At 38.8% G+C, this 23,383-nt stretch overlaps 1 protein-coding gene across 1 annotated transcript in view; it reads right to left on the bottom strand.

Annotated features, from left to right (window-relative positions):
* phlpp1 (PH domain and leucine rich repeat protein phosphatase 1) overlaps positions 1 to 23,383 on the bottom strand; it is a 184,853-nt gene that overhangs the window by 86,238 nt on the left and 75,232 nt on the right. The window contains exons 2-3 of the mRNA XM_062977656.1: positions 3,882 to 4,078; positions 1,276 to 1,401 (exon numbers count right to left, since the gene is read on the bottom strand). Of these exons, the coding sequence (XP_062833726.1) occupies positions 1,276 to 1,401; positions 3,882 to 4,078 (323 nt within the window). The remainder of the gene's footprint in view (positions 1 to 1,275; positions 1,402 to 3,881; positions 4,079 to 23,383) is intronic.

Here is a 23,383-nt window from a genome sequence, read left to right as displayed (position 1 = left end):
TTTTTCCAGTTAGCCCATTCATAATGGTGTCTCTACATACCTCCACATCTCTGACATTCCTGAATTGGAAGATTTTCATTTCAATAGAGTTTGCTATTATTCACAGTTTCCCGTATCCAGGTAAAGTCTGGGAATGTACCCCCCAAGCAAAACAGGGACGACTATACTATACAGTAATGATAAGGAGATGTATGCCGTAACAAATTATTATTAGAGGAATTCACCCTCTATTTTTTCAAATTAGCTAGAATAGAGAATTCTGTTAGGCGATAAGGGAACTGAGCAGATATACTACACAAACCTGTTCCTAACATAAATGTGTTTTTCTCCTTACAAAGTAAGTATCTTCCATTAATCATAAAAAGTACTTGTATTTCTACACCATCAAATAATTTTAATTGTTTAATTTGTCTTACTTTTGGATTAGAGTTTGCAATTTTATGTGCTATCAGCATCCACACACAAAAAGGTGTCACTATGATTACATTAAAAGATGTGCTTATTCTGGCAACTTCCCCAACATAACTGAACAAAGAAGAATAAAGAAGGGACAGAACAGAACACAGCAATCTTATGCAATCAGTAATTAAAAGAGAAAAAACAAAACACTTCAGTCATCCTTTCATGCTCCTAAACCTTATTGTTTTCTACCACTTTCCCACATTTAGATCTGCCTTAATTTCTAAGACAAGGCATTGGACATCATAAGCAAAGTGATTTCCCAGAAAGAGGACAGCCAGAACAAATGCACAGGTTCATTCATACTGCACAATACAATCAAGTGCAACATTGAGGGCAGAAGGGTAGCAAAGGGGAATCTCATGGATGGCTGAAGAACTTGGCACCACACCAAACTCTTCTTTGGTGTTTTTTCTTTTCTTTTTTTTTGGGGGGGGGGGGGCAAAAAAGAAAGGATGTGAAACAAAAAGGGAGAGAAAAGGGGGAGAGTGGACACACATAAGAGCCAAGTTACAGAAGGTAACTATCACCGTGGAGTCATTTATATCCAAAGAGATATCTGTCCAGAGACTGGCTGCAGTTATTTCCGATAAGGTTTGCCCATGCCTGAGCTAAAGTCATGGATGTGTCTATACAGCTCTGCCTAGCTGGAAACAGATGAAGTAAAGCTTTAATATGAGTATAAAAGCATTGTTCAACATAAACTCAGAATTGCCTACTCCACTTTCATTTGATCATTAAAATTGGTTGTTCTGTACAGGAGTATTGAGGCTCTTTGTGACTGAAAGACAGTGAAGAATCTCAAGCTCCTCTTACCTTTGAAGCTTGCCGAAGCCACCGCAAGTATTCAGTGAATGTGTCGAAACAGATGTAGTAACTCTGGCTTTGAGGTCCAGAGGAGCTAAATGCTAAACAGTGCTGGTGCTTTTTAACTTCTTCAACCTGTATTTGGAAATTTGGAAGCGGGGGGGGGGGGGGGGGAGAACAGAAGGGTATGTTACTATAATTTCTAAAACAGACAACGAGCCTCTGAAGTACTGATCAACTACAAACCTGATTTTAAAAAGAGGATCAAAAAGATAAAAAGCTGCCAAGGTAACAAAACCAAATGTGAATTTTTTTTAATAGGCTCTGAAGCTATAGGGTTCCCAGAGTGGTTGTTTTGCATAAGTCAAAGCAAGGTAAAATATTTTTATCCAATTACTCTATATACTCATGTATAAATCTAGAAATTGTAGTTAAAATCAGTCCCAGAAACCTGGGTTGATTTATCCACTGGTCCATGTGAAGAGCAGAGTGCAATATAACTTGGCATGATGCCTCATAAATGTATTGTATATTGTACAGTAGTTTGGTTTTTAAAAATTGTTTATCTTATAACGTTTATACTTATTATTGACGTATTTGGTCCGTTGTTTGTATGATTTTAAGATGTTGTAAACCGCTTTGGGTCCCGTTAGGAAGAAAAGCAGGGTATAAATAAAGATTTATTATTATTATTATTTTATTGTATGACACAGCAAACTAGATAGATATGCTGGATTTCACATCACAAAATCACAAGTCGAACACTTCCCAAGTGTCTAGGACTGTGTGATGTATTTTCAGATGATGCGCGCAGATCTCAGCAGGGTGGCCTTTTGCAGCTGGCAGATCGTAATTTTGTCAATGTCTATTTTTCCAAATGCCGGCTGAGATCTTTTGGCACAGCACCCAGTGTGCCCATCACCACTGGGACCACCTGCACTGGTTTCTGCCAGAGTCTTTGAAGTTCAATCTTGAGGTCCTGATAGCGGCTGAGTTTTTCCTGTTGTTTTTCATCAATGCGACTGTCACCTGGTATGGTGACATCAATGATCCAAACCTTTTTCTTTTCCACAACTGTGATGTCTGGTGTGTTGTGTTCCAGAACTTTGTCAGTCTGGATTCGGAAGTCCCACAGTATCTTTGCGTGCTCATTTTCCAATACTTTTGCAGGTTTGTGATCCCACCAGTTCTTTGCTGCTGGCAGGTGGTACTTGAGGCATAAGTTCCAATGAATCATTTGGGCCACGTAGTTGTGTCTCTGTTTGTAGTCTGTCTGTGCAATTTTCTTACAGCAGCTGAGGAGATGATCAATGGTTTCATCGGTTTCCTTGCACAGTATGCATTTTGGATCATCAGCTGATTTTTCGATCTTGGCCTTAATTGCATTTGTTCTGATGGCTTGCTCCTGGGCTGCAAGGATCAGGCCTTCTGTCTCCTTCTTCAGGGTCCCTTTCGTGAGCCAGAGCCAGGTCTTCTCCTTATCAGCTTTTCCTTCCTTTTGTCAAGGAACTTTCCATGCAAGGTTTTGTTGTGCCAGCTGTCAGCTCTAGTTTGTAGTGTGGTTTTCTTGTAATGGTATAATTATTATATATTATAATATTTTATTTTATATTACTACATTACTATTATTATTAATTCATATAAAAAGGATTATCTTCTCTGAATAGAGTGGCAAAAGACAAGAGATTACTCTATCCTGGGAAAACCTAAAAGAAGTAGCAACCCCTCTACTTTGTTCACTATGGTACCACTTCTGACTGTTTTGAACCCCAGGACAGGAAAATGGCTGCAATGCCAGGGGCAACTGGCCCTCTGAGAAGTTATTGGTGCTTTCTCCCCTCAGTAGAATAATCCCCAACTTATCCAAGGGTCATATCAGCATCCATAATTTTGCCCCCCAAATAGACCATCAACTTATACAAGTGGACAACTTATACATGAATATATATAATATACTGGTAAAAATAAAATGTTATCAAAGATAAACCGAACTATAAAAATGTACATCTAAACAAATCAGGCTACAACCCAAGGCACAGTTACATGGGAAAAAGGACAGCTAGTTTCGATAAGGGCAGTGGTTCTCAACCTGTGAGTCCCCAGATGTTTTGGCCTTCAACTCCCTGAAATCCTAACAGCTGGTAAACTGGCTGAAATTTCTGGGAGTTGTAGGCCAAAACATCGGGAGACCCAAAGGCTGAGAACCACTGTAACAGGGCGTACCTCAATGTAAACATACATGGATTCTCCGTGTAACACTATTAGTAGGCCACTCCTGAAAGAATAAAGTTACAGTTCGTAATAACTCACTTTCGCTTTAAACCAAAAGAATATCACTTTTCTATCATTCCAAGGCACTACACACCTTTTCCTTGGAAGAAGCAGAATAGTGGGGAGGTAGATTCTCCACCTATGCCCAACTCTTTGTCGACAGGTTCAGATGCTCAGTTATTTTTATGAACTCATTGTCTACCTGTTCTGCCTTGCATACAAATTCAGCTTAAAAACAAACCTACAGAACCTATCTTGTTTGTAACTTGGGGGCTGCCTGTATATGGCATGATCCTTTTTTAAAATTCTGTAATAACATCAGAGAAATTGCATTTTTGACTTACCTTTCCACCAATTAAGGGGAGTACATGCATCTTGCCAGTCTGGCTTTCTTTCACCGATGATACAATTAGGCACGTTCCACAAAGGATAACTTGGCGTCTTGTCCATCTGTTGACCGGCAAATGCATTTTCCCTTTTCTAACATTGTACATTCCTGAGAGCTGAATCCGTTCAGAGTTGCCAATGCTGTGGGGCTTTCCTGAAATGGAAACAGCAAGCAGCTTTATCAGTAAGGATGCTTTCCTCTTTTTTCAAACCGCTCTTGAAAATACTGCATTTTTGAGCAGGGATTCAAAAGGCTACCAGGGCTTTGAATATACAGGAAAATCACCAGGTTACAAATTGCATTCAACAAACTCTATCTCTAGGAATAATCCTGAAAATGAAATAATAATAATTGTGCATAAAACTAAGCCAGAGGAACAGCAAGCCCAGGGACATTTTTTCCAGACTTCTTGGGGGTTTGCAAAGACTAGGATCACACCTGAAGCACAGGGGTCATCTCAAACATCATAAGACAAAACAGGATTCTCTGGGATGTGATGCTTTCTACCAGAACCCAGTATTCACTGGTATAGTTTCTGGCCACTCACCCAACTTTACAAACACAATAAAATCTGTTGTGTTATTGTGTGCATTCACACAACTGGCTTTCATAATGGTCTAGGGGGGAAATCCTAGACCATTATGGATTTATTGTTTACAGTAGTTTGAGCAGGAACCTGTGGTCCTCCAGGTGGTGATGAAGTACAGTACCATTCTCAACATTAGTAAGAGCTAGGCTGGCAAGAGCAGACGAAAACTAGAGGGCAATGCCAACACCTGGACAGCCACAATTCCTCTGTTCCTGTGTGAGTACTTCTTAGGAAAGAAGTGAAAGTCACTGAAATTAACAACAAAACATCAGCTGCTTTAACACCACAGGGAAGCATACAGCACCAGAAGAAACTGAACCTGATAGAATGGAACTCACTTAAATTACAGAAAAAACATTTTTCACATACTACATAGTTCAGACCTGGAGCTTGTAAACATTCTTTCAGATGAACATTCCCCAAATTCCCCAGCAGCTGAAAGGTTTTAGGAGTTATAGCCCAAATCAGAAATATATCTAAGTTCTACCCAGAAAATGCACAGGGTATCAAAATAAAGAAGCAAAGGGAAAAAAAGGCAAATCTTTAGTCCATTGAAAAAAAATGAATCTTTTAAATCACTTCTAAACAACTTCCTCAAGGGAAAGGAAAAAAGCAGTAACAACAACAAGAGAATACTATACATTATACCTAATTATAACAGCAGGGAAAAGCAAGTTAGGACACTGTTGACAAATGAAACAAAGCAAGTAATTGCACATTTTGCTCAGTAAGCAATTTTCACCCTTAAGTGCCTTAAATGCTAACATGAGATGACACCTTCAATTTAGGATCTACCAGGTTGGTCCACCCCCTGAGATTCAGGAGACAGGAATGTGGGTATACAGAGAAGGTAGTCTTCTCTGGGGAAAGCAGAATATAAACAAATAAATATAAAAAAAAATAAATACATTCACCCTTGAAATCAAGAGTTCCAGATTTTGTCAGCCATTTGAGTTTGAATATTGAAGATATCCTTTATTGTGTATAGGGTATTTTAAAAAAGCACACTCTGTTTTAACCAAAGCAGCTTGGCTGTTTTTTCATACATGTGTGATGGAATTTATCCAGATCTAGACAAGAGAGTTAAGAGGGTTTTGAAACCATGCAGTCTCGCTCTCAAAAAAAAAAAGTTACATGTAGCCTTCCTCTTAAATGCACACTGAGAGATATACCATGATTCATATCAAGAGGCACATCTGAGTCCAAAAAAATGGGAAGAAATAAAAATGCATTTTATTCAAAATAGTCTCTCTATTTTATTGGGGGGTAGGTTGGTAGATTCCTGTTTCTTTGCATTTCTCTAAGTTAATGAATCTAAAATTCACAGAATGCTCACAGAATCATAGAATAATAGAGTTGGAAGAGACCTCATGGGCCATCCAGTCCAACCCCCTGAGCATCCAAACCTTCACCTCTTGACTTTCCCCCATCTTATTGTATCCAATTTGGAACCAAAATGAATGGCATGGTGCCCTCTTCATATTCAGGACTATGAAGATGGAAAATCTGAGTAATGTGGTCATTTCAATTCCATATTGGAACACAGTACAATGAGCAAAAATCAAAATTACACACACTTAAGAACCATTATCCACATGCTAGCATATGATCTTAGGTAAGTCATAAGTCAGGAATGATTTGATTGCACACAACAAGAAGCACAGAATTCTAAACTACCTGAATTTCTAAAGTTCATCTTAAACACAGAGATAACTTTTCAGATTGGTTTCACAGGTATAAGATGAAAACTATTGCTTTACTACATTGTGACAAATAGAAAGACCACTGTCTGGAGATCACAAATATAATAGTGTAGCAATCCTTACAAAAGAATAGCGGTTTTAAAATATTGAATAAATGAAGGTCAGAGCACAAGAAAGGGGAGTAATCCAATTACGGACTCCACGTGCTGTCATTCCCATTTTTTAACCTATTTATACAGAATTTCTGCACTATTTCAGTGCTGAGTACATATAATCCTGGATTCAATACTATATATTCTCATCATAATCTGGTAACAGAGCCTGGATCAATACATAGAACAATCCAGCTCTGATATGCTCCGATTCACACCCTCTTACTTGTTCCAAAATATATCTATATTAGTAGTGCTTTTTTCTTTTTAGTATGAAGAAGGGGTAAATGTTCTTTCTGGCTATGAAAAGACAACTTACAACAACTTGCTGATGGCAAGAATTAGAACACACACATATATTCTCAGGCTTTTAGAATTGGTAAAAACAGTTGATGCCTATTATTAAAATTCCATTTAAAAGAGCATGAAGATCGAACTGCAAAGGGTGATATAAGCTCCAAGTAAGAAGCTTAATGCAGCTTATGCCCAAATTGATCATAGCTATTATGGATCCTAATGGAAAGGAGAAGCAGGCTATAAAGCTACTTGAACATTTATCATTTTAACAATCCCAGTACAGTTCGTAACCCACCAACCAGAACCTATCTTATGAGCCATGTACAAATTGGCCTGTTTAAGGCTCCACTTACTGCCTGTTTTTGCTCCTGGTTGGGACCTGCAAAACCAGGAGCTGATCAAGCACCTGGGCAGAACACAATATATGAATGATGGGCTGAATATGAGTTGAGGCGTTACAAATTATCTCAACACACAGATTAAAAAACACTAAGAGGACCATGACCGTAGAAGATTTATTTATACATATTCTTTCAGCTGATTCCCCAAGTTGAGAAAAATGAGCCATATACTCATAAATGCAAACTCCTTCTATTTTCTAAAGTAGATTATAAGTAGAGAAAACCATTCACTGGACCAACTGGCATCAAATATCTCAGCTTTTGTTAAGATTCTCACAATTGGATTCTTGAGCTACTACTTACATTCATAAATCCCATGAAATTTACAGGCCAAAACAAAATATCACCCTCTTAACTCTCTTCTACTTGTATTAAGATTAGAGTCCTACAAACTCCTTTTAAAATCATCACCAGAAATAAAGACATGGTTTGGTTTTTGAGTAACTTCAGTGTATGATTGTTTTGAAAGACTGCTGAAACTACATTTCAAGGACATTTTTGTTATTGTTGTGTGCTTTCAAGTTGTTTTTGATGTATGGCAACTCTATCACATTGTTTTCTTGGCAAGATTTGTTCTGGCAAGGGTTGCCTTTGCCTTCCTCTGAGGTTGAAAGAACCCTGGTCTCCACAATCATAGTCCAACACCCATTGCTGGTTCTCACTTTAAAAGCACAGCCTAATACAAGTCCCCCAAATAGGGCTCCAAAAATGCTCAGTTTAAAACAGACTAGTTAGGAGCAAACTTCATAAAAGGCCCAGTTCATCAGCTGGGTGATAGTCATTAGTCTAGCAATAATAGAAAAAAAGGAAAGAAGGAAAACAGAGCACAAACTGAAACAAAAAAGGCACAGGTCAAACATTAGGCTTCCAATATTCCAATAAGGGAAACCATAACATAACCTAAGGGCCAAACAGTCACTCCAAGTTTCCTTCAGTGCCTACGGAAGTTTCCTGTGATTATTGAGGTGGGGATCCTTTAAAACCCATGTTTATTCCAAGTTGTTTGTTAAAATGCTGCTTTTCCTCTTTATATCATTTAAAGTTTTTACAATTTCAATTACATTAAATATATTTGATTGGATTTATTTTTATACTTGGTTTTGGGAGAGTGTGAACTTGTCATTCTACTGACTGCCCAAGTAACACAGAGAGGCAGGATTCAGAAACAAGCCAAAACAAATGCTGAGATAGCAGGCACTTGCAAGATATATAATATAAATCAATGTAATTGCAAAAATATGGATGTGGAAAGGAAACAGTGAACGGAATTGCCCACGGCACTGATAATCTAAATGGATACCAAATATAGATTGATACAAAGGAATAGGCATACAATTATACTCAAACAACGCAAGGAGTAACAAATGTGTTACAAAAACACAATGTGGAATGCTGAAAACAAACTTGGAAAACAAACACATCGAAAGAGTAGCAGCGAAAGTGAATATAGACAGAAACTGTTATGAACAAGCCCTTTCCTACTACACAATGGTAGCACAGTCGTCCCTCCACATTTGTATTTTTTATTTTTCTGAGTTAGATTATTCATGAATTTGATTTTAAATGCTTTGTACAGAATGACTAGTGTTACTCTATAGTCAATATTCTCCAGTCATGCTGGATGACCTAGAGATATTTCTAGGAATCTCTCGGCCCTCCAGTGCGATTCTATGATCAACTTCAAGTAGAAGTTGACAAAAGAGTCATTCCGGGAGACCCTGGAATTTTCTCAGGTAACAAAATAGAAATGCATTTATTTGAGGTTGTCACTTTCACAGGGGTCCTGTGCCCCTAACCCCAGCAAATGTGAAGGGTCGACTGTTCTATATTATCATTTTTACTACCATAGCTTCATCCTACAGAATCCAGAGCTTTGTAGTTTTGTGAAGTGTTAGAGCTCTTGGATGAGCATCACTAAATTCACTGTTGTGTGCCTTTGCATTATATCTGACTTATGATATCTGATGATGCTATCACAGGGGTTTTTAAGGCAGGGAGTTTGTGCCCTGCCCAGAGTCACTAAATGGATTTTCATTGCCAATTGGGTATTCAAATTCTGGTCTCCAGAGTCGTAGTCCAACACTCAATTCACTAGTAGTCCTTCCTCAACTGTAAATCTCGAGAGTCTCTAGGAGGCAGCTAAAAGAGTGCTCTAATGGTATCTTGCCTTCCCAGACATTTTAAAAATAACTTCCAAAAAGGAAATTCTACTGTTTCTCTAGGTGCACGGTAGGCCTCCAAATTACATGCATAAGTATTCATTGCATACAAGGAAGAGGGACCTCATCAGCCATTGGTCAAAAAACAATTTTTCCCATCTGGAAAGAATGTCTCGGCTTGCAGCGGTTGACACAAGCGTTTTCAGTGTGATTGCTTCCTGCGACATCTCAGTCTTCTCCCTCAAAAACCACCAGATGCTGAGAAGGCACATTTATTTTTGTTAAGTCATGCAAACTGGAGCCTGACTTGCAGAGCTTCCAAGATTCTTAAGGAAGCCACAAGCTGACTCAAATCCCAGGTTTCCTAAAAGGGCAGACTCCTTACTATGTTACTACTAATACCTTGCAAAGATGGTCAAATGGCATGCATTTCATGTGAATCGTGTATTTTAGTTTCTCTCTCTCTGTGTGTGTGTGTGTGTGTGTGTGTGTGTGTGTGTGTGTGTGACACCCAGCAATCTTATCCAAATTATGAGGAATCCTGGGAGATGCAGTTCAGAAAAGTTTGGAGGGTTGTGTAATTCCTTACCTCTGTAACAGATGATCAAGCTTAAAACCAGTAAAAGTATTTACAGGAGAGAAACACAGGGAACAATTATGGCAGAGTGAGAAATTATGAGATCTGTTCACACTGCACAATTATAGTGCTATGATTCCCATTTCACTGCCAAACTACAAATCCAGGATTCCATAGGACATGACCCTGGCAGCTAAAGGAGAACTAGAGAATTAGAACTGTGTTGTGTAAAACTGTGTTGTGTAAAACTCCCATATCCACTGAGAATATGTTCCAAGACTTTGAATAATTGTGAATTTTTATTATTTTCAATAAGACAAATGATGAAATACTCAGATGAGGGTATAGCTTTTACAGCAGGCCCTAGGTCAGTGGTTCCCAATCTTTGGTCCTCCAGGTGTTTTGGACTTTGGCTCACAATTCCTAACAGCTGGTAAACTGGCTGGGATTTCCAGGAGTTGAAGTCCAAAACAACTGGAGGACCAAAGGTTAAGAACCACTGCCCTAGGTGAATAAATGAGATCATGGATAAGTGAAATCACTAATACAAGTTTTATGGATACATGGGGCTGTACTGTAGTTTCGAAATTAAAAAAAGGATCGTAAAACAACCCTAACATTTTACTGACACTTGCTAACCTTTGCTAAGCCTAGCATAACAACAAAACTCCCAAGGTTAAGAAACATCCAGAGGTTTGCTGGAACAAGACCATCTAAAAACAGCTTTGCATACCTATGTGGAATTAGACAGACAAACACTTCAGTTTTAAAAGATGGCTTTTATAAGGAATTACTTGTCCCCTGTGAAGCTGTGTAATCCAAAGACTTCCATGAATGTACACACTGATTTGCAAACTAGGTCCTCCCTCTGCTAATGGACATTTCCAGAAGGCCTGATGAAAACTCTATTTAACTGCAAATTGCTATGCTTTAATTGCTATGGCAACCAATTAGCATTTGTGTTTGTTCAGGAAATACACTAATTGTAATACTTAGCTCTGATCCTCCCCTTCCCACAAAAGGATTTAAATCACCTTGGGTAAGAAAACTCAGACTTGTTCTCTTTCTGTAGGCCTCCCTGCAACATCTTGTGTGTCTAGGGTTGGGGGAGAGAGAGAAATGTCCCAAACAGCACTTGCAGCATAACCCATCTTTCAATGAAATAACGAAGCCATCATGAGACGGGAATGGAGGTGTGATGCAGTGGAAGAAGTTCTAAATCGCTTTTAGAAATCTAACTTGGATACTGCCCATTCTGTGTTCATTCATACTTCAATATCCAGAGCTTGGGAAACCTATCTTTCTTGGAATGCTAGGGACTGAACTCCAAAAGAGTAATTTTCATCAACTTGTGCATATACTGTGTTCATCTATGTGGGAATGAGGGCAAGGCCAAGAGGAAGAATGTGGTTGGACCTCTGGCTTTACAACACAGAACGACCAGGAGTGGTGCAGAAAACTATTGTCAGCTATTTTAGGCACCTGCTACGTGATATGGTTGTCACAGCTGCTGACCTCAAGATGGTTTCGTGGGATGAAATCACCTGTTATAGAGTTGTCCCTCCACAGTCATGATTTTGACTTTTGTGGATCCGAGTATTGATGGATATAATTACAAATGTTCCTCCCAGGAATCTTTTGGTCCTCCAGTAAAATTCTATGGTCACCTTCTTCCAGTCATGTTGAAGGACCTAGAGATTTTTTTTTTTTTTAGAAAGAACACATTTCTAGGGATCTCTAGGTCTTCCAATGTGATTCTATGCTCAGTTTACAGTTAAAGTTGACCATCAGATTGTGCTGGAAAACCTATAATAGGGGCCCACAAATGAAGACCCATGGGCTGGATATGGCCCTCCAAGGTGATTTATCTGCCCCCGCCCAAAACTTTGGACTTAGCGTCACCCTAAGTCTGAAACAACTTGAAGGCACACAACAAAAACAACAACCACAATCCTAATTAACTTGGCTCTTGTATTGTTCTTTCATATATCTTTTACACTACAAATAAAATATGCATCATGTGTATAGGAATTCATTCATTTTTTTTTCACATTATAGTCCCCACCCCCACCCCCACCCCCCAAAAAAACCAGTCCGAGGGGCCATGAATTGGCCCACTGTTTAAAAAATTTGAGAACCCCTGGTCCAGAAATTTCTAGGGAGATATTCTCTCAGGTAGAAACATAACAATTTCTTTATTTGCTGTTTTTCACTTTAACAGAGATCTTCTGCTCTTAACCCCAGTGAATGTGGAAGGCTGAACTGTATATGCAATCCTAGAAATGTGTAAAGAAACATGCTTTAGGAAAATAGATAACATGTTCAATCACTATAAATGTAAAAACATGATTTGTGTATGTGGAACAACTTCCCAAATAGGCGGAACGAGGACAGGAACACAAAGCCATCATTGCACTAGGACACTTGTATTCTGCCTTGGGCACAGCTGTCAGATTACAGTTAACTAAAAAAACTGGATAGGGAGGGGATCTCACTCTTTTAAAAAAAAGCACCATGTTTCACAGGGACCGTCTTATCTCTATAATTCGCTAAGCACCTAGGAATCCGAAACATCCTTTCAAAACAGACTAGCTCATTTATTTCAAAAATTCTGTAACTAATACAGTTGTGATGGCAGGCATGTCAATGGAATCCTATCAGTTTGGGGCCCTTATCTGTGCTGTGAATTCCTTTTATTCTTTCCTGTCAGAGGTTCCCAGTGGATTGTTTCTTTAACTGGTGATTTCTTACACAAATTAGGATCAGCTCTCCAAAAGCTGAGGTGCTAGACTAAAACAGCTTCAGGCAAAAAGTCCACTCTACAATGGAACCGTTTACATAATTTGTGCTTGTTGTGTTAATTTTAGAACACGCTCGGCAGATTTGTTAGCACTGGGAGAGCCGTAGCAAAAAACATTCACAGTATTTCCAATTCCACGCTGCACAGAAGTGTTTAAGTAATGCTTATGTTATTAATACACCCAGAAGAGTGAGTCATCTGAACAAATCCAAGAACTCCCTGCCTAGCTTTGCATCTTTCGAAATGCTTTGAAGAATCAGGACTTCCAGGTCAGAGACAGAGTGTGTGTGTTTGCTTCATCAATATTCAAGGAGTAAAACGTGTTTACTAAAATAGCAGCTTTTGCCTTCAACTCAGCAAGAAATCCCAGGCCCTCTCAGCTCTCTGCCTCGTGCTGGGTCATCCTTCGGCCGTGGAGCAGTTTCCAGAATTGAAAAAGTCCTCCTCTAGGGATAAAACCCCTGCCATTGTTTCCGTCCATTATCACATCTCTTTTATCTCACGCCAGCTCCAGAGCCTGTAAGGGACTGCCGCCCCTTCTCCACCTTACTTTAACCTCTATTGAGCAGCATGAATATAGAAACCATGCAAAAGAAAGAACGGTTTGGGGTAGTCTTAGAGTAGAATGAACATCCAAGATGGGTCCTCAATCGAGGATGGGTGGTCTGCCCAATGCAACACCCATCATCCTTGCCACTGGTTGCGCTGGAGAGGGCTAATGCAAATTGCAGCCCAAGATCAACTGGAGGGCCAGTTGTCCCTCTTTCATTCTACTACTAGTCATCACAGACATGACATATGCCACAAATGTACTCAAGTCAACTCTGGGGTCTCTTATTTTGTCATGAGGAAGTACAGCACCAAGATATTAGTAGCAAAAGGAAGCTATTTAGAAACTAACTAATAAAAATATTTTTCTGCACTTCCATTATGCAATGTTATATCGCTGATACCCAAATCCCCATCATAATTTGTGCTGTGAACATCCTGACAAAAATTATTAGCCTGTCAAATTTTTTACTAGTGCTTCTGCTGCAGCCAGAACAGAAATGTCAAGCTGCTAGACTCTTTGCAGGATGGTTGGAAAAATAGTTTGCTTTCTACTGCATGGGAAGGTGGAATGAGAATAGAGATGCTGACATGTTGTCTGGAAGCCGGCTTGCTTTTCCACTAACTCTTACAGTAACCAGGTTAGTTGTTAAACGCAAACCTTGTTTACCAATGCAGTAATCTCTAAGAGAAACCCCAAGGTAGGTCAAATAGGATTGATCTCCATTTCTGCCAGTGTGCTCCTGCGCTAGTTTCAGGCCCACTGTATCATGCTTAAAAATCCTCCTGCCATACTAAGAAAGCACAATTTGGAAAGAAATGAGGCAACTTTTATTTGCCTTTTCAAACAGCTCTGGGCTTGTCGTGCTGGCACTTGCCATGCTAAGAGCAACATGTCTTTTGGTAAGCCATGGCAACACAGTGCTACAGTATCTGAAAGTCCTGCTGTGACATTAAACATGTTTGCTCAAACATATGTGTTTCTGTCCAAATTCACTTCTCAAAAAGAAGGGCAGGGACAAGGCAAAGAGGAAGCAACACTTCCTCTGTCTTCTGAACTCCCAATGTCGATCTCAAGCAGGTGCACTCTTCAATATCATGATTTTGTTTGCTGTTCATAATGAAATCTCTTTCAAAGGAAATTCCCTGTTTCAAAAATAACCCAGCACATCTGGACAAAGAGAAACCTCCTGAGTGTGTTTCCCCCCTCAAGGCTAGAAAACACACACTCTCTGTCTCTGTTTCTCTCTAACATATACACACACAATCCCGCTGAGACACAATCTATTTATGTTTCCTATTTCTTTATCTCCACCCATGCAAGAAAGGGAAGGGAGAGGTTACGGCTACGCTCAAAATACATAAACATTTAAAGGAATTAATTCTCTGCAGATTACTATATTAAAATAGTGGAAGGAAAGAGCGAATAATTCTAGATTAAACTTTATGATGTACTGTTATGAAAAGACTGATACCATTACATCACTGCAGCTTTTCGAAGGAGACCCCAGTACCATGAACCCAACTTGTACTTTGTAAACTCTTAAGGCCTGAATTGTGTTGGTAAACCCTTCTAGAATGGACCCATTGAAATTAACTGTTGAATGATTCAAAGAGACAACATTTATGTAAATCCCACCGATTCAATAGCACAACTGTGTTCCATGCTGTCACACCAGCCACATGACCTAGGAGGCATCTACGGATAACGTCGGCTCTTCGGCTTAGAAATTGAGATGAGCACCACCCCCCAGAGCCGGACTCAACTAGACTTAATGTCAAGGGGAAATCTTTACCTTTACCAACAGAATTCAAGTAAAAAAAATCAACACTATACAATCAAAACAAAACTTTATTGAATGTTTTATGCAAAGTTGTGGCATACAGAATCCAATCTACACATATAGCTTATACTGTAATATATATATATATATATATATATATATATATATATATATACACACACACACACACACACACACACACACACACATACACACATACATACACACACACACACTGATGAAATCAAATGACCAAACTACACATGCTAAACCTCTATGTGCTATTATGAAGATGGTCTTCAAAATGTAATTTCATTGCTGGAATATCTCCTCTATTGCAGGCTGTTCTAGCCAGCTGGCTCCTCAACTACCTGTTCCATTCAACTACACTCAACCAAGAAAAAAGAGCCCTGCCATGCTAGGTCTGCCTCCCATTTGTATGTATGGGCCTTCAAGTCATCTTTGACTTGTGGTAACCCCATGAATGTCATAGGATTCTCTTAGGGTCTGGCAAGTTCCTTCCTCTGAAATATAGCCTACAGCACCTGGTATTCACCAAAGTTGATGCTGCTTAACTTCCAAGATCAGGCTGGAATTAAATTTAGGATATTTAGGCATCTCCCTCCTTTACCCGGGTCTTTAGAACTTGGAAGACCAGCCACTGTAACACAACAGTGTGATCTCCTCTATTAGAGAAATATATTTTTGTGCAGATCTTTTCAGTAAGCATGCTTTCTTCACACATACATAGTAGGATCAGCTTTATCATTATCCCATATAGCAAATCACAGTTGCAATCCAACACTAACTCAGCATAGTATAAATATCTGCATGAATGCATGATGAAAGGAAAACATGGAAGCTGATAAGGTGAGAGAAAGAAGAATGCCTTACTACAGGGACTAGGTACGTATGCCCCCACTGCCCTGTGCTTAGAGCAAATGACCATCTGAATTCTTAAACATTCACATTGCATAATAATAGGTTATCATTCCATTTTAACTTCTTCAACATCTGAGATTTACCATTTAAGGAGGGTTATTTAGAATTCTCTGGCAGAACACTCTACTCCAGTAGTTCTCCACCTGGGGTCTCCAGATGTTTTTGGCCTTCAACTCCCAGAAATCCTAACAGCTGGTAAACTGGCAGGGATTTCTGGGAGTTGTAGGCCAAAAACATCTGGGGACCCCAGGTTGAGAACCACTGCTCTACTCCCTCATCAAATGACAAATCCCAGCATTCTAGTAAGGAACCATGGCAGATAAAATAGAATCACAGTGCTATAACTACAGTGTAGTGTAAATAGTCTTATTTTCTCTGTGAAAGAAGGCACAATCTAAGTGTCACTTGGAAAGATAAATTCTGAATGCCATGGACACCAGTAGGGAAATGTTAAAGATGTTCCAGGATTCACACTCAGTTCATATAGCCCAGACCCACACAACACCTCAGTTCATATAGTTTGACAGGAAAGCAAAACACACCAGTTCAGTTCTCTTCAAGTAGAGAAGTACCTCAGCAAAACACAGTCAACTCAAACAAACAAACAAACAAACAAGGAGGAAACCATGAAAATGAACAAAATCTGGCTACCAGTATTAAAAAACTCAAAAATTAAAACAATAGATGGGAAGCAACCCTCTGAGGGCAGAGGAGCCCCAAGGACGGTTAATGACTGAACAAAGGATGCCTCCCAGGCAAGAGACAAACTTTTCCAATGCTAATTAGGGTGATTAAGAAACATTAATGCTGGCTTCCAACTGACAAAGGACCCTTGCCACACCCTGGACTCTCCACAGATATATATATATAAATATATATATTCCTTTCCTTGCCTAGTTTATCCATGCCTCACAACCTCTGAGGATGCCTGCCATAGATGTAGGCGAAACGTCAGGAGAGAATACTTCTGGAACATGTCCACACAGCCCAAAAGACATACAACAACCCAAACAAACAAGCTTTGACAGAAGACACAAAGTTTGGGATCACCTCTGACTTGCCAGTCTCAAAGTTACCCAAAAATAAATAAATAAATAAAAGAATCAAGTTGCTATTTCTCTACTATTCTCTTTGAAGACAATAGTCACTTCCTGACAAATGCAATTTGGCAAAACTCTTTAGCCCCACGGGAAGGGGAGGGTACTAAACAGAAAGAGGCCAACATGCAAGCAAACAATCAGAGGAATCCATTTGCATGTCCAAACATTTAAAAGTGCCCTGTTCTGGGTACAGAGTTATGAGGGAGGGAGCATTGGAATTGTAGAAGTATTTCAATGCAGGAGACAAATACATTAAAATCCTTCATTTAAAGCCACCGGGTTTTCACCATCAGCATGTTTTCTTTTTCTTCCTTCTTTTTTAAAAAAAGAGCATACAAAGATCCCAAGGGTAATTAGGAGGGTTGCCTGGTGACAGACTTCAAATGGCAAGTAACTGCATAGGAACGAAAGAGATTTATTAAGGCAGAGCTCCATGTGAACAATGAATCTATAACAAGAAAGGAGGTATTTCAAGATCAATGTGGCTAAAGGCGCATTACTTTATTTATTCCATTTTTGAATTCAGCTTTTCCATACACAAAAGATAGCCATGCAGGGTGACTAATAACATGACTAATGTCGACTAACAACAATTTTTAAAAAATTTAAAAATAAAAGTCTTTAAAATTTTGACAGTAAGCAATAATCGACCAACACCCAAAGGAGTTGTATGTCTTCATACCCATTTACCAGTCTCAGCTCTTCCAAACAGTTCTGCTTTTAGTTTATTACCATTCATGATGATTAAGGCAATGTTTCATCTAGTGGTATTTGAGCAAATTAACCCCTGAAAAAAGCAATGATGATCAGAATTACTGCTTTCATTACAACTGACAGGTTACAAAAACTGTTATTGACTGATAGCTTGACTGGCCATCTCATTTTCCTCTAATCCAGTCCTACCCAAATCAGGTTTCCAAGTACTCTTTGCTGGTGATCACATGAACCACTGACCCAGGAAGTAATGAAAGAAGTAATGAAAGTGCTGTGGGTTTTCTTCATTTTGCATATTGCCACCAAACCAGATTTCTAACTCGCCCATCAGCTTTTTAAAATAGCAGGGTAAATTTTTCAAAAAGCAAGAAATGTTCCCTTCCAATATCTGCTAGGGATAAGTCATCATATTAAGCCACTCTGTCTTGATCAAAGCACAGGAGAATTAATGCAGTTTGACCTCAGTTTAACTGCCATGGCTCAATCCTATGGAAATCCGGGAGTTGTAGTTTGGTGAGGCATCCTCACTATCTTTGGCAGAGAAGGCTCAATACTTTGTAAATGCTACAATGTCCAGGATTCCACGGCATTTAGTCATAGCAGTTAAAATGGTGCCAGACTGCATTTATTCTATAGCAGTGGTTCTCAACCTGTGGGTCCCCAGATGTTTTGGCCTACAGCTCCCAAAAATCCCAGTTAGTTTACCAGCTGTTAGGATTTCTGGGAGTTGAAGGCCAAAACATCTGGGAACCCACAGGTTGAGAACCACTGTTCTATTGCATAGATGCACCTTTAAAATACATTCTCAGCCAATAGCCCACAACTATCACTATGCAAAGAAGGTTAGTATTAATTCCAGATTGCAGGAATGGAGAAGAAAGGCTAACAGGCAAAAAAGCTGAAATGCAAACTGGAGACTTTCAGCTCATACTCTTAGCTGTCAGCATGCTATGAAGCATATAAGGTTACCCATTTCAAAATAAAGAACAGAGACGAGAAAGCCAGCTGAAAAGAGGGATGGTGTTTTCAGCTAGGAGCTAGGTAGCCAAACACAGAATTGAAGGAGGTGCCAAACTGTTCGGCATTCAGATCTCCTTTTTCATATTAAGAGGACTAAAGTAAGCCCGAGTGACAAGATAACAGGATATTAATAGTCATAATGATGGGTTCATGTTACAGATACCGCAGATACTTTTTAGAAACATCCTCTTTTAATCTGAAAGATAGGCCTGATGAATCTAAGCTTATCTCTTTCCTAAAACATACAACTCTGATTTCTGTTTCAATCCATTCACTTCTTTCCCTGCTCCCACAAATTTGCCCTCCCCCAGTCCTTTCACAGCTATCCTCATCTGTGTCCTATATCTCTGTGGCCAATGCTCCAAATAATATTTTACAGCCTTCAGCTGGAGCAAGGGCTTTTTTTAATGCCTCGCCTGCAGGCTCCCTGTCCAACTGTTCCAGCACAAAAATAGCCTGCTTTTGAAGCAAACGTAGCCACTTGTTCACATTTTTTAAAAGGGAGACTGTCATGCCAGCACAAAGGTTGTTGTTTCTAACCAACCGAGTTACTCAAGCGGCTCTTAATAAGCCATTCAGAGGTTCATAGTTACTTGTCCAAATTGATTAGTCACATTAGCGATGAAGTTACGAGCAGAGTTTTCTTTTCATTTTTTTCATATAGCCCATCTTTTTCTGCATGTTTCTTTAATTCAATTCATATCTGTAGAAAAAGATGAATTCCAAAAAAGGAAAGATTTTTCTTGCACCACATGGCTGCTTCAAATGACACCAATCAGTATGTGCTTTTAATTGTTAAAGCACATGCATTCACTACAGGACCAAGAGGGCAAAATCATCCTGTAGAACAATGGGTGCCTCTACACTACAGAATTAATGCAGTTTGACACCCCTTTAACTGCCATGGTACAATGAAATGGAAACATAAGGTTTGTAGTTTAGTGCGGCACCAGCACTCTTTGGCAGAGAAGACTAAAGACATTGTAAAGCTACAACTTTCATGATTCCACAGCACAGAGCTATGGCAGTTGAAATGGCACCAAGCAGCATTAATTCCACCATGTAGATGCGCCCAGTGGTCTGTGGCTGGGTGCTGCTTCACAGGGCTTCAGCTGCCGGTCCCTGTGGAGCTTCCAAGAAAGAAAGAAAGAAATTGTAGCCAATAGATGCAAATATAGTATGTGGTTGGAGAGAGAACTGCTGGTCCCCCAGATCGGATATCTTAAGAAAAACATTTCTGTAGAACTCTGTGGTTAGTGAGACACTCTGATGGACAGCTGCAACCTATAAAGCTACCGACTGGTTTGTTTCGCTGAACTGGTCCATCTACTGGCTTGCAGCCCTAGAGATGTCATTCCTATGTATATCCAATTATATAAAAAAGGTAAAGGTTTCCCCTGACGTTAAATCCAGTCATGTCTGACTCTGGGGGTTGATGCTCATCTCCATTCCTAAGCCAAAGAGCCGGCGTTGTCCGCAGACACCTCCAATTATATATTACACTGAATAATATAAGGCAAATCTCACAACCTCAGCATCCCCTGCCCATCTGAATATGCAATAAAGAGATAAAAACATATACCTTTTTGAGACTTTAAGTCCTGAGTTCTGATTTTCAGCTTCGAAAGTTGTTGGAGGATACTGAGTTCTGGTTTGCAGTCTGGAAAGCTGCTTTTGCTGGTCTTACTTCTCAGGAAATATGCACAGAATTGTGCTGCACTTCACTTAAGAAAGTACAGTATTGTGTGTTTCTGGACATCACTTCTATAGCAGAATCAGTAAGAGTATCGCCATTTCCCAGCTAAAGCTTTGTTTCTTACATTGCATAATGAGGACACGCTACTGAAACATGACAATAAAACTCTTCATCTAACCCAGGGTCCCCAAAAACTAAGGTCTACGGCCCAGATGCGGACCCCACCCTAAGCATTAGACTTAGGATCGCTCTAAATCTGAAATAACTTGAAGGCACACAACAACAACAACAACAACAACAACCCTGATTAACAACACTATATCATCAGCCAAAATAAGATCACACTTCCCACTGAAATGCTGGTAAGTTTATGTTGGTTAAAATTGTTATTCATTTTAAATATTGTATTCTTCTTTCATGCTTTTTTGTACTACAAATAAGATATTTGCAAACTACAGTTCACCTCGAACAGTCTGGGGGACTGTTTAAAACAGGGGTCCTCAAACTTTTTAAGTGGAGGGCCAGTTCATGTTCCCTCAAATTGGTGAGGGGCTGAATTATCATTTGAAAAAATTACGAAGAAATTCCTATGCACACTGCACATGTCTTATTTGTAGTGCAAAAAACCCCCCCAACAATAACTATTTATTTATTTATTTACTACATTTATACCCCACCCTCTCTCACCCCAAAGGGGACTCAGAGCGGCTTACAATTTGTATGTACATACAATATATTATATTATTGGCATAGCACAATATTAACATTATATATTACTATATTGTCCTATACCATTACCGTAATATTATTAGTAATATTACATTTAATATATAATGTATAATTAATATTATTATATTGTATAATTATTAGTATTATATTGTATTACATTATAATATTAGTATCAATATTATATGTATACACAATATATTCAATTATTACCATAGCACAATATCAGTAAATGAAAGAACAATACAATATTTAAAAATAAAAACAATTTTAACTAACACAAACCTATCAGGATTTCAATGGGAAGTGTGGGCCTGCTTCTGGCCAATGAGATAGTCAAATTAAGTAGGATTGTTGTTGTTGTGTGCCTTCAAGTCATTTCAGACTTTGGGCGAGGTGAAGTCTAAAACTGATGGTGGGGGCCAGGTAAATGACCTTGGAGGGCTACATCCGGCCCCCGGGCCTTAGTCTGGGGACCCCTGGTTTAAAAGATTTGAGGACCCCTGATCTTATATTTGCTATCTATTGTCCTAGTATCAAAGCTGCTTAAAAAAACTTCCAACTAGACAAAGGATGAGGAAGAAAGGTGAGTTTGGTAGGCGTAAAAAGACTTTGTAGAAGTGGTACCTCACCCCATGTAAAATATCTAATCCATAAGAAAGGTATGCCATGGTAGTGATGCAGTCACTTAAAAGACTTGTGTGTTTTCATTTTGCAGAAAAACACAGATGTTTGGGTCTGTGTGTAATGTATTGACTATGCTTAATGAATGCATTGGGTATAATGTAATATGTACTTCTAAAACAGTTTTCCTAATTCAACTGTCCAGGGCTTGAAAATATTCCCAAAAGATCCCCCCTCCCAAAAAAAAAAACCCTTGATTTTGCCATTTTATATAAGGGACACCATTTTACTAGTGTTGTATATAATGGGATCTGAACATTCATAGACTTTGGTATCCATGAGCTGTTTTGGAACCAAACCCCTGCAGATACCAAAGACTCCCTATACTGCTAAATTATGGAAAAGAAAAGTGCTTTTCTTTTTAAAAAATAGATGGAGAAAATCGGGTGGATGGCTTAGTGGACCACGTTAACATACAAAGGAAGAGAACAATTGCAGAAGCAGAACAGATTTACATAATGAATCACCCTTTCTCCAAACTACTGAAATGAAAAGATCACTGGAGCAATTCATCTGTGTAGTTTTATGACAAAAGGGTTTCCTCTCTCTATATATATGTGTGTCCTTTTTAAGAACGCATTTTCTTCCCTTCTTTTTCTGTTCTATTTTCATTCCATCTATTTTTAATTTCTTCTTGTTTTCCTTTTTTGAACACCATTTTGATATTATATAGGTAGGAGTCATTCTAATTATGCCATGGTTGATTAAGGTTTCGTTTTTGACCTTTAGTTCATCGCTTTTTAAAAAAAAAAAGTTTACTAAATGGTTGATGAAAATAAATGTGAAAACAACACCAAGGAGATCAAAATATCCCCTTACAATCTATATATATAAAAGAGTGATGGCATCACGGCGACCCACAAAACAACAAAACTACAGGCCCCCCAACCTCGAAATTTGACAACACAGCCCATCATCCACGCCTCTAGGTTGATACAACAAAAAGAAAAGAAATATAAAGTCCTAATTAGAGAGAGAGGAATAATTGCTTTTATCCAATTGCTGCCAGTTAGAAGGCTCAGCTCCTCCAACGTGGTCTCCTAGCAACCCAATAAAAAATAATAAAAACACTAAAAAAAATTAATACAATAAAATACTATAATAACAGAAAATAACTCAAAATAATACAAGAAAATAATAAAATATAATAAATAAAAAGATAACTTACAATAAAATTAATAAAAAAATACAAATAACGTCAAATAAAAGTTACACAACAATTTTTAACCAATATCACCACCACTTTGCCACAGCAACGCGTGGCCGGGCACAGCTAGTATATTATAAAAACACACACACACTTTTTGCAAATAAGACACTCTTGTAAAAATAGCATGTGGTAATCGAATGTGTGTCTCTTAAACATGATGTGGCTAGAATTCCCAGAACTGAAATATTAGGGGGAGCAAACATACCCTTCCCTTTCTTGTATGACAAATCAGATTACACATCGGTAAGAATTACTAGTATTGACTATACTATTTCTTGACAGAATCAACAACATAAACATAGAGATTTGATTTTATTTCTTCTTGCCACAAGCCAGGGCTGAAACACTCAGTTAC

This window comes from Anolis carolinensis, chromosome 4 (assembly GCF_035594765.1).
Source record: "Anolis carolinensis isolate JA03-04 chromosome 4, rAnoCar3.1.pri, whole genome shotgun sequence".
Classification (NCBI taxonomy): Eukaryota; Metazoa; Chordata; class Lepidosauria; order Squamata; family Dactyloidae; genus Anolis; species Anolis carolinensis.
The sequence above is the reverse complement of the archived record's forward strand: the minus strand, read 5'-3'. Positions and strand labels throughout refer to the sequence as shown.